The sequence below is a fragment of the Lissotriton vulgaris genome, chromosome 2_1 (genome assembly GCF_964263255.1).
Source record: "Lissotriton vulgaris chromosome 2_1, aLisVul1.2, whole genome shotgun sequence".
Lineage (NCBI taxonomy): Eukaryota > Metazoa > Chordata > Amphibia > Caudata > Salamandridae > Lissotriton > Lissotriton vulgaris.
Window position 1 is genome coordinate 1,876,037,118 of NC_141687.1, and position 12,925 is coordinate 1,876,050,042.

Sequence of the window (12,925 nt, forward strand, 5' to 3'; positions counted from 1 at the left end):
GGTGGGAGGAGGCAGGATTAGATGTCGGATATCGGTACGGCGGGACGGAGCTCTTCTAAGCTGCGTCTGCCATGCTTGGCTCCTAGGCCACGCCCCGTGGTGCATCCTTTTACCCACATGCAAATAAAATTCAAAAGAACATTTCAACCAGTTCTTTCCTTACGGCAACCCGCCACCCTCCAAATTACTGGTGGAACAATCAGTAGGAAGCATATGGTATCACATTCATAGTGGTTTGGGAAGCAATTTTTAGAAGAATCTGCCTAATTTAATGAGGAAACATATTTTAGTAGAAACACGACACATAGTTCTTTCAAATGCACCTTGTCAGTCTCCTCAGTAACTTTTCTCAACTGATTCTTTCTCCCTCGCATAGAAGCGAGCGCTTGTGGTGGCACCAAGCAGTGAAACTAATGACATACTACATAACACATAAGTACATATATTTATTTTTGTGTCACGCAGTAAGTTATGGAAGCTTCTTAAATACATCATCTTTGGTTGTAGTATGGTGTTTTAAAAAAGAGCCAGAAAATTCCCTTTTTTGGTGCTGACATAAAACACTTGAGAAATGTTTCCCTTGAGCTTTTTTACTTTTATTAGCATCATTTTTGTTATATTTATGCGTCTGGAAACAAAGTGAGAAACCAATTTCATTGAACTATGTTTTGGGTTGTAAATAGGGCTGGAAACAAATCACTTTTAAACACCAGGGGTTCAGACTCCGTTTTAAGCATGGTTGCATTTGTGGTACAAACAGCATACAGAGAAAACCTTTGTGCAAAACGGAAAGTTTGACTGACAGTGTCTCTTGAGTCACTGAAATGACTTGTTTAGATTTTAACATTTTTTCACTGTCCCCAAATAGAAGTCTTGAAAGTTCATTGGGGATTGCTTGCGTAGCCACATCAAATGTGGCTGCCAAAAACGGTATGATATTACCACTAAACAGATGCTCTGGTTTCGTAATGATATGTTCTTGCACAACTGGGTGGCAGACCTCTATTCATGTCCTCAAACAGAATAAGAGAATGAAAGCACAGACCTATTTCTCACATTCCACCCTCTTTTTCGCCTGTCTCAATATAGAGTCGTCCTGGCCAGAGCCCGCCTACTCTCAAGAAGATGATTCAGATGGCTGGGGAGATTGCTGACGGCATGTCATACCTAAATGCCAACAAGTTTGTTCATAGAGACCTTGCTGCAAGAAACTGCATGGTGACAGAAGATTTTACTGTGAAAATTGGAGGTTGGTTTTAGATTATTTTTGCCTTTATTTACATTTTGGGGTAATCTAACAATATGCAAATTGCACATGTTAAATTATTGTCCCTTGGTGTCCTGTTAAGTTTAATACTTCATGGGTACATATGGGTAGTATATCTGCCTCACACCCAGATGGGAGGTAACTGTTCAAGTCTGTTTTATGCTTTCAGAATGATATGGGGCCCTCTCTAGATGTGCCATGATATGGGGCCCTCTCTAGATGTGCCATTTTAGAAATTGTCTAATTACAGTCTTACCTGTAAAGGTGCTGTGGTTAGTCAGGGCACAATTCAGTGCAAGCTTTTTACCAGTTGGTCAGACCAGGCTACCCATTGTCAAAAGAAAATTAAAGAAATGAAGCTTTCCAGCATGAATTAATAAGGTAATAGTTGGAACTAATTATCTGTTTGTCAAAGTGTGAGTGTTGCCATTTTGATGGAGCCAGAGATGGGTTCCTCCAATGCAATCTCTGATTCCTGGCAGTTAATAATGGCAACAGAAGCATCTTTGATGGAGCTCTATTTTGTATTGCAGTGCCTTTCATTATCTTGCTGTATGTTGGAGCAAGTAGTAGCTTGATAAAAATGATGTCTAAAATCTCCATGGTATTTGATAGAGACAGACTTACAAAACACCCTTCTGTAGAACTCTAAAATGTCTGCTTGTTGCTATTGTAGTCAGTTAATGCTCTGTTCAGTGGATTATCTGGTAATTAATTTGCAGAGTATAAGCTTCTTTAATTTGTCCTGTCTTTGCTCTTTACAAAGTTGCAATAACTTAATGGGGAACTGTGCCAACCATAGTTTTGGTCGCAGGATTTGCAGTGTCTCGTTAGTAATTAGAGAAGTCAATCAGGTGGAGTTTAAAGTTTTAAAGAGCAAATATTCCTTAGATCGCTAGAAGTTATATTTTATATTTATGCTAGTCTCACAACGAGTCACTGCATAATACATTTCAACTAATTGCTCCAATGACCATGGCATGAATGCACACCTTTTTTTACCCTAGCAGTCAGACAATCCTGTCCAAAAGGCAGAAGATCTTCGATGTTTCTTAGTCCTGCCGGGCAGATGCTTAAGATCTGCTGTCTTTATATGCAGGCTGTGGACTTCTACATGCCTAAGGCTATGACTTCAGTGTGAACTCTTCATTGGCACTATTGTAAGACTTCCTACCAAAAGGCCCGTTTGATGCACATTATTGTAGCTGGTACCTCCCGCCCACCCATTTGCACCAACTCCTTGAGCTCTCTGAGACCATAAATCAGGTGGTTAGTAGCACCTAACAAAAACTCTAAAAAAATAATTACATGTTCGAGGCATATGGGCTGCAGATGGTACATTATGAATAGATCGCCATCTGGTGTTGGGCTCGGATGATTGCACTTTGTTTTTCTCTTGGAGAGTATTTTGTAGCTTGGTGACATCTCCTTTGGTTGGTAGTGCGCATGGGCATCGGCTCCATCCTTAGATTGTTTTTTTCCGCCATCGGGTTCGGATGAGGATTGAAGCGCTCCAGATCAACTTCGGAAAGAAGTGAATTTTCGATGCGTATTCCATTTCCAATTCGACTGTATTGTTATCGAACATGATTTCATTTACATTCCGACGCGTTTCGACGTCAACATCAAAGAAAAGATTTGAGATACGTCGACGAACAGGAGGCCTTTCTCGACGTGGTCTAAGTTCCCACACAAGGACCTACACGAGGTGTGCAATCTCTGCCTGTCTCTTGAACACGAATCCAGGGACTGCGAAGCCTGCGCAGCATTCTCCTCCAAGTCGACGATTAGAAACCGTCGAGCTAGAAGACACGAGGTTTCTAGAATGCAGTCGGAGGCGATCCCGGAGCTGTTCGAAGACCAGCACCTCGATGAAGAAGAGGATCATGAAGAACAGTCGGGGTCGGAAGGGGACGAGTTGGATGTCGAGGAACTCGACGTTCAACAAACCGTGAGTGACGACGTCCCCTTACCAAAAAACCGACCCCGTGCGGTAACGACCCCGCCTTCGAGCCCGGTCAAACCGCAGAAAAAAGTTTCCGACGCCCCGCCTTCGGTCCCGGCAACGAAACTGAAACCGAAACTCTCGGCCTCCCACCATGTCGGATCCGAGAGACGGTCGACATTGACTTCGACAACGAAGCTGCATGCAAGAGAAAGCTCGGCATCGAAGCATTCCATGTCGAAACCGAAACATGCTTCGCCGTCGAAAACTCACTCGACACTGAAAAAATCTGAATCGAGCAAATCTTCGGTGCCGAAAACACCGAACATTGACGATCAAAAGCAAAGACACCTTTCAGAACCAAAAGCTTTGGTACCGATACAGGAGCAACAGACAGATCCGAAACAAAATATTTTGTTTATTGATCCACAAACTGGCAAAGTAGTGACAAAGAAGAGGAAGAATGAACAGCTAGAAGACAAACCTCTTCCTTCTAAAAAGAGAACAATGGGGACAAATATAACTCCTCCTACTTCTCCTCGACCTAGAGGCACACCCTCTTCTCCTATTCCTCACACTATGCCAAATATTCCTCCACCTTCTACACCAAGACCATCTACACCTCAGTCAGATGTAGACAGTGATACAGGGGAGGGAGAACCTCATGAGGATGATGACACTATCCCAGATGAGGATGACCCATGGGAAAATTATAACGCAGGGTCAGATGATGACAATGACCCAGAGTTATATCCCTCAAAGCCTTCACCACCTGATGATAACACAGGGTTTGTACAGCTCATTAATAGGGCAGCAAAATATCATAAGGTAGACCTACATACAGAACCTCAAGTAGAGGATTTCCTATTAGAGACGCTACCTAATACACAAAGAACATCAGGTACTCTACCTATGCTGAAGGGTCTTCTCAGTCACACAGCAGACATATTCGAAGACCCAGTAAGAGCTAGGGTGTTAAACCCAAAAAATTGATAGAAAATATAGGGCAGCTCCAAAGGACCCAATATTTATCAAAGGACAGGTACCTCTAGACTCGCTGGTAGTATCAAACGCTCGCAAAAGAGCGAACTCATTATCCTCAGGAGAAGCCCCTCCACCGGATAAGGAGTCAAAATTAATAGATGCATCAGGCAAAAGAGTAGCATCACAAGCGGCAAATAGCTGGCGAATAGCCAATACACAAGCGCTACTTGCACGATATGACAGGGCACATTATGATGAGTTAGAAAAACTCATCACACATCTCCCTAAAGAACATCAGAAGAGGGCAGATCAGCTAATACAGGAAGGAAAGATTATAACTAACACTTCCATTAAGTGCGCCCTGGACGTGGCAGACACTGCAGCAATATCCATCAACACCAGTATCATGTTAAGGAGACATGCATGGCTTAGAGTGTCAGGGTTCAAACAAGAGGTACAGACATCCTTATTGAACCAACCCTTTGATCAGAAAACACTTTTTGGCTCAAGCACAGATGAGACCTTAGAAAAGATGAAAAAGGATACAGAAACGGCTAAGTCAATGGGAGCATTACAACAGCCAACACAAAGGGGTTCCTTTCGTAGATCCACCTATAAAGGAGGCTCAAAAAATACAGGAACAAATCAGCAATCCACCTCTTTTACACCTACGTCACCCAAAGGTAATTCAAGAGGTAGTTACAGAGGTAACAACAACAAGGGTAGAGGTCGCGGAAATAATAACAACCGCAACTCCCCAACCCCAAAACAGTGACTTAATACAACTTCCCCCAGACCACATAATACCGGTCGGGGGACGTCTATCACAGTTCCTACCTGTCTGGGAAAACATCACATCAGACAAGTGGGTGAGACAAATTATCCAACATGGTTATTGCCTAGAACTCACAGCTACCCCACCAAACATCCCCCCAAACAGCGTCCAATGAGTCAAGATCATCTGACATTGTTAAAAGAAGAAGTACTATCACTGCTACAAAAGCATGCCATAGAGAAGGTTCCAAAACATCAACAAGGGACAGGAGTATACTCTCTATACCTCCTAATCCCTAAAAAAGACGGGTCTCTAAGACCAATCTTAGACCTCAGACCTCTCAATGCATACATAAATTCGGAACATTTCCACATGGTCACGCTCCAACAGGTACTTCCTTTACTGAAGAAAGGGGACTTTCTTTCTACACTGGATCTAAAAGACGCTTACTTTCATATCCCAATTCACAAAGCCCACAGGAAATACCTAAGGTTTGTAGTGGAAGGACAACATTATCAATTCAAAGTCCTTCCGTTCGGGGTCACAACAGCACCAAGAGTGTTCACAAAATGCCTAGCTGTGGTGGCAGCACACCTAAGAAGACAACAAATACATGTCTTCCCTTACTTGGACGATTGGTTAATAAAGGCCAAGTCACAAGAAGAATGCCTTCACAACACACAGAAGACCATTCAATTGCTGCACCACCTAGGGTTTACGGTGAACTACAAAAAATCACACCTGCAACCAAACAAAATTCAACAATACCTGGGGGCTACTATAGACACAGAAAGAGCCATAGCATACCCCAATCCAATCAGGATACAGACAATGGTCAAGTTAATACAAAGATTTCAACCACAACACACACTACCAGCACGAGTGTTTATGCAGCTGTTAGGCATAATGTCCTCCTGCATACTGCTAATACCACATGCCAGACTACAAATGCGTCCACTACAGGAGTGTCTAGCGACACAGTGGAATCAGGCTCAAGGTCAGATTACAGATCTGGTGTTGGTAGACGACCGTACGCATCGCTCTCTGAAGTGGTGGAACACAACAAACATTTCCAAGGGACGGTCGTTCCTAGAACCGATTCCACAAGTGAGCGGACGCATCGCTCTCCGGATGGGGAGCGCATATGGACAAATACACAGTGCAGGGGAAGTGGAGTGTGCAGCAAAAGAAACTGCACATCAACTACTTGGAACTATTAGCAGTATTTCTAGCACTAAAAGCTTTCCAAATGCAAATAACCAACAAGGCAGTCCTGATCAGAACAGACAACATGACTGCAATGTATTATATTCAAAAACAGGGGGGGACACACTCTCTCCAACTATCCAAACTAGCACAGGACATTTGGAGATGGGCCATTCCTCAAAAGATCTATCTGTTAGCAGAACACCTACCAGGAGTTCAAAATCAGATAGCAGACATCCTAAGCAGAGAGTCAGAACAAGTACACGAATGGGAGCTGCACAACCAGATACTGCAGCCATTCTTCCAAAGATGGGGGCAACCACAGATAGATCTGTTTGCCAATCATCAGAACGCAAAATGCCAAAACTTCGCATCCAGGTACCCACACCACCGGTCCCAGGGCAATGCACTATGGATAAATTGGTCCAACAGATTTGCTTACGCTTTTCCCCCTCTCCCACTAATTCCGTTAGTGGTTTGGAAACTGCAACAGCATTCAATGACAATGATACTAGTGGCACCCACGTGGGCAAGACAGCTGTGGTTCACCACGCTACTACAACTCTCACAGGTGCCACATCAAAAGCTAACATTATTACCCATGCACCTTACACAGAACCATGGAGAAATAATGCACCCAGATCCCAAACAATTGAACCTAGCGATCTGGCTCCTGAGGTCATAGAGTTTGGATATTTCGATTTACCACCAGAATGTATGGAAATCATTAAACAAGCAAGACGTCCTACCACCAGAGCATGCTATGCAGCAAAATGGAAGAGGTTTGCTGTACACTGTATCTGAAAGAAACACGTTAGTGTTAGATTCCTTACCTTAGAATATCCCCAGGCGTCAGTCTGGATCCGGAAACTTTTGCGTAGCAGTACCCCTGCGCGTCGGTAGGCGTCGTCTGCAGGCGTCCCCTGCGGCTCCGCGTCCGTCGTCGGCGTCGTGCGCCGTGATGACGTCGCTGGAGTATATAGACGCCGCCTCCGCGCGCTGACGTCAGTTCTTCTTTTTTCTGCGCCAGTTAGCGCAGATCCGAAGAGCAGTACTCCGGTCTTTTGACCAACTTTGTTAAACTTCTATCTCTTTTTGGTGCCTGGTAGGATGCCCGGTTTCAAGAATTGTGACGGGTGTGACCGCACGATGTCCGTCACGGACCATCACCGACTCTGTCTCCGGTGCCTGGGCCCCGACCACGACGTGGACGCCTGCGTCGACTGCCGGGCTCTCACTAACAAGGCTAGACGGGAGCGGTCCCGCAAGCTGCTTGAGCTCCGGGTGTCGGCCCCGCGTCGGGAGCGGTCTCGGTCCGGCCGGAGGTCCAGGGAGCGTTCGAGGGAGCGGTCGCGGAGCCGCGCCGAGCGCTCCGGAAGTCGTCACCATTAGTCGGGCTCATCAGGTAAGAAACACAAGAAGTCGGGGCGTCGTCATCGTACCCCCGACTCCCCCTGACGCTCGCGCGACGCGGCCGGGGGTTCGGGTGACCCCAACCCCGCGGCTCCGCGAGAGTCGCCGGCGCGGCCTGCCCCATACCCTCCGGTCCCTGGGCACGGTGCGACGCCTGAGGAGATTGAGGCGTTCCTCATGGCCATGAGGGCGCTCAGTTCTCCGACGGGGCCTTCGGGCCCAGTGCTACCGTCCGGGGGCCCTAGCGGGTCGGGTGTCCCTGGCTCGACGCCATCGGGTGCTCCGGCCCCGGTGCCGCCGACGGCTCCGACCCCGGCGCCGCAAGGGCCTTCGGGGTCGACGCCGGCTGGCCTACCGGCTGGTCCGGCGCCGATTGCATCGGGGTTACCCCAGACGCCGCCCCCACGCGGCGCCGGTTCTCCTGTGCCGGCTTCGGCCGGCGCCGGGGCTCCGGCGCCGGCTCCGGGCGGCACCGTCCCCATTCCCTCCCCGAGTCCGGACGCGGAGTCGGACCGGCGTCGATCGACGCCGGGCTCGACGCCGATGGGGCCTGTGAACCCCGAGGAGCCGGTCTACATCGTTGACTCCGAGTATGGAGATAATGAAGAGTACGGGGAAGGTTGGGAGGGGTCTGAGGACCCTCTGTCACGTGAGTGCCAGTATGACCCGTACTGGACAGGTGATTTGGGGGATGCCAGTGGTCTGGACGACTCTCCTAACCCTGGCTTTGTCTCTCCTCCTTCCGTGGCGTCGGAGGAGGGAGCTGCATATTCAGTGGTGCTGATGAGGGCTGCCAAGGCCTTACACCTTGAGCTCCCCGTCGCGGCCGTGAGGCCTAACATCCTCACTGAGGTCTTCAAACCGCAGTCATGCCCACAGGAGCCACTGCTGCCGTTTAACGAAGCCTTGTCAGACGTTCTGTTGGGCACGTGGTCCAGGCCCGCTTCAGGTTCGCCTGTTGATCGGAACGTGGCCAGACGCCACCGTCCTTGTCCGGACGACCCCAAATTCCTGTCCACCCATCCCACCCCCGAGAGTCTGGTGATCCAGGCCTCTACCTCCCAGACCGCATTCCCGTCGGCCCCGCCCGATCGGGAATCCAAGAGGTATGACCAGTATGGTAAGAAGGTCTTCTCGTCCCTTAGTCTGGGACTGCGGTCTTGCAACACCGCATGCCTCTTGGGCCGCTACACCCACTCTCTGTGGGACACGGTCGCGGAACTGCTGCCAGAATGCCCCATGGAGGGACGGTGGCGATTCGTCGCCACGACTGGCTGAGATCCGCCAACTTTTCGGCAGACGTCCAAAATGCCTTGATGGACATGCCGTTCGATGGCTGTCGCCTCTTTGGTGACAAGGCGGACCACGCGCTGGAACGCTTCAAGGACTCCAGGGTCACGGCCAAGTCCTTGGGTCTTTCGACCCAGCGCCAGCAAACGGGTTCGTTTCGCTCCTTTCGTGGCCAAGGAAGGGGCGTCCCCACACGTGCTGCCAGCCACGCGCCGCAACAATCCTTTCAACGCGGCGGCGGTCGGGGTCACCGTCGGGGTCAGGCCACACCTCCCCCCGCAGCATCTGCCTCCAAATCCTCCTAGTCCGTGCTTTCGGCCCCATGTGACGCCGGTGGGTGGCAGGGTTCGCCATCACCACGTCACTGGCGCACAATTACGTCGGACAGGTGGGTGCTGCAGCTCGTCCGAAGGGGCTACTCCCTCCCCTTCGAGACTACTCCTCCAGCCATGCCACCGCAGAACCACCGTGTGTCGGGGGACCACTTGACACTTCTGCAGGAGGAAGTTACGGCCCTCTTGGCCAAGGGGGCCATCAAGCGCGTTCCTGGGCCAGAAGTAGGGCGTGGTTGCTATTCCCACTACTTTCTGGTACCCAAGAAGGACAAGGGGGGCCTACGTCCTATCTTGGATCTACGGAACGTCAACGGCTTCCTCCGGAAGGAGAAGTTCAAGATGTTGATTTTGGCTCAGGTCTTGGCTGCTCTAGACCCGCAAGACTGGATGGTAGCGTTGGACTTGCAGGATGCGTATTTTCACATCCCCGTCCTGCCGGCCCACCGGCGTTACCTGCGGTTCACGGTAGGCCAGGAGCACTTTGTTTATCGTGCTCCCCTTCGGCCTTACCAGCGCCCCACGGGTGTTCACAAAGGTGATGGCGGTGGTCGCAGCCCATCTGCGCAGGTTAGGGGTTTCAGTCTTCCCCTACCTCGACGACTGGTTGTTGAAGGCGGGCTCGCCCCAGACAGTCGTCCACCACCTTCAGATGACGGCAGACCTCTTGCACGACCTGGGGTTCTCCATCAATGTGCCGAAATCACACCTGTGTCCCTATCAAAAGCTCCTTTTCATCGGAGCGGTTCTGGACTCGGCGCAGTTTCGGGTTTATCCTCCGGAACGGCGGGTCCGGGATATACAGGCTTTGATTCCCATCTTTCAGCCGCTATCCCGGGTTTCGGTCAGGTTGACGCTGCGGCTGCTGGGACTGATGGCTTCCTGCATCCTTCTGGTGCATCACGCCCGGTGGCGGATGCGGGCTCTGCAGTGGGACCTGAAGTTTCAGTGGGCCCAGCATCAGGGCAACTTGTCCGACCACGTCTTGATCTCGGAGGGCACTGCGAGACAACTGCAGTGGTGGCTTACGGACCGCGATTGGGTCAGAGGCAGATCCCTCTCCTTTCCCCAACCGGAGCACGTTGTCGTGACGGACGCGTCCCTCCAGGGCTGGGGTGGCCACTTGGGAGAGGCAGAGATCAGAGGCATCTGGTCTCCGGCGGAGTCCCAGCTCCATATCAACCTGTTGGAGCTACGGGCGATTCGTCTAGCACTGAAGGCATTCCTCCCCTTTGTCAACGGGAGTGTGGTGCAGGTGTTCACAGACAACACCACCGCCATGTGGTATTGCAACAAACAGGGCGGGGTGGGGTCGTGGACCCTTTGCCAGGAGGCTCTGCGCCTCTGGCAATGGCTGGAACGTCAGGGCGTGACTCTGACGGTTCAACACCTGGCAGGTTCTCTGAACGCCAGGGCGGACAAACTCAGCCGTCGGTGCTCGATGGATCACGAATGGCGTCTGAACTCGGACGTGGCGCAAGGCATCTTTCTGCAATGGGGAGAGCCTTGGTTAGATCTATTCGCCACAGAAGAGAACGCGCAATGTCATCAGTTCTGCGCGTTGGAGTTTCCAAGACGGCACTCGCACGGCGACGCCTTTCGGCGCGAGTGGAGTTGCGGTCTGTTATACGCCTTTCCGCCTATACCACTTCTGCCCAGAGTGCTGAAGAAGATCAGGCGCGACCGGGCCCAAGTTATCCTTGTGGCTCCGGACTGGGCTCGAAGGTACTGGTATCCCGAGCTACTCAGCATGTCAGTCGGTCCCCCGATCCGCCTGCCCCTTCAGGAGGACCTTCTGTCGCAGCAGCAGGGGACGGTCCTCCACCCGAACCTGTCCAGTCTCCACCTCCATGCTTGGAGATTGAGCGGCGGCAGTTGAGGCCATTTGACTTGCCTCCTGAAGTCTGTGATGTAATTCTGGCAGCCAGGCGTCCCTCCACTAAGTCGGTATACGCCTGTCGGTGGAACAGATTTGTGGCATGGTGCACAGCAAAGGCTGTGGATCCTCTTTCTGCCCCTCTTTCAGAGGTTCTTCTGTTTCTTCTTTCTCTTGCCCAGCAGGGCTCTGCTCTGGGCACTATCAAGGGCTACCTTTCGGCCCTTTCCGCCTTTCTAAGGCTTCCTGATCAGCCTTCTTTGTTCAAGTCCCCTATTGTAACGAGATTCTTGAAGGGCATCACACACATGTACCCTCCTGTTCCGTTTGTGATGCCTCAGTGGGACTTGAACCTGGTTCTAACCTTTTTGATGTGTGCTCCCTTTGACCCCCTTCATTCTTGTCCTCTCCGTCTCCTGACGTTAAAGACGGCTTTCCTGGTTGCCATCACCTCTGCCAGGAGAGTGAGTGAGCTCCAGGCTCTTTCTGTCCAACCCCCTTTCCTGTCCATTCATCCTGACAAGGTGGTTCTTAGGACTAGACCTTCTTTCCTGCCCAAAGTAGTTTCTGCTTTTCACATCGGGCAGTCCATCACCCTCCCTTCCTTCTTCCCGCCTCCGCATCCTTCAAAGGATGAAGAGCGGCTCCATCGTCTGGACCCAAAACGTGCGCTTTCATTTTATATGGATCGCACACGCCAGTTCCGGGTGGAGGACCAACTGTTTGTTGGCTACGTGGGTGCGAAGAAGGGACGGGCGGTGTGTAAACGAACCATCTCTCGGTGGGTCGTTCTGTGCATCAAAGCGTGCTACTCTTTGGCTCGGAAGGAGCCTCCTGTCAGGCTGAGGGCCCATTCCATCCGGGCCACGGCTGCTACTACTGCCCTGGGCCGGGGAGTCCCTTTGCAGGACATTTGCCAGGCGGCTACGTGGGCCTCGCTGCACACCTTTGCAAGGCACTACTGCCTGGACAGTCAAGTCCGGAGGGAGGGCTTCTTTGGCCGTTCTGTCCTCCAGGACTTTCTGGTGTAGGAATGTATTGGTTCGCAGACCCACCACCGGGGTTGGTATTGCTGGGGTATCTATTCTAAGGTAAGGAATCTAACACTAACGTGTTTCTTTCAGATGAACAAGTTACTTACCTTCGGTAACGATATATCTGTAAGAAACATTAGTTAGTGTTAGATTCCTTACCGAACCCACCCATCCTCCCCGTTCTGAGAACTGATACCTAGGGTTAAGGACATCCCTTTCAGGGCCCTAGTTTCAAATGGCACCAGTGTTGGTTCTCTCATGGCTCTGCGTTTTCTGGCGCGGAAAAGCTGTGTACAAAGAACTGACGTCAGCGCGCGGAGGCGGCGTCTATATACTCCAGCGACGTCATCACGGCGCACGACGCCGACGACGGACGCGGAGCCGCAGGGGACGCCTGCAGACGACGCCTACCGACGCGCAGGGGTACTGCTACGCAAAAGTTTCCGGATCCAGACTGACGCCTGGGGATATTCTAAGGTAAGGAATCTAACACTAACTAATGTTTCTTACAGATATATCGTTACCGAAGGTAAGTAACTTGTTCAACAGTAATCACATCAACCCTCTGGACGCATCCACTAAACAGATCATTTGCTATTTACTACACTTGCAGCAATGTAACTTAGCATATACCTCTATCAGGGTTCATCTCGCAGCTATAGCGGCGTACCTACAAAACAGGCAACATCTTTCCCTGTTTAAAGTACCAGCAATTAAAGCTTTCATGGAGGGACTCAAAAGAGTCATTCCACCAAGACGGCCACCTTCCCCAGTCTGGAATCTCAACATAGTACTTACCAGAC

General features: G+C 50.6%; 1 protein-coding gene across 1 annotated transcript in view; it reads left to right on the forward strand.

The window, feature by feature from the left end:
• The window catches only part of IGF1R (insulin like growth factor 1 receptor), a 1,159,892-nt gene that overhangs the window by 1,084,146 nt on the left and 62,821 nt on the right, over positions 1-12,925 (forward strand). The window contains exon 19 of the mRNA XM_086958078.1: positions 1,090-1,249. Within this exon, the coding sequence (XP_086814204.1) occupies positions 1,090-1,249 (160 nt within the window). The remainder of the gene's footprint in view (positions 1-1,089; positions 1,250-12,925) is intronic.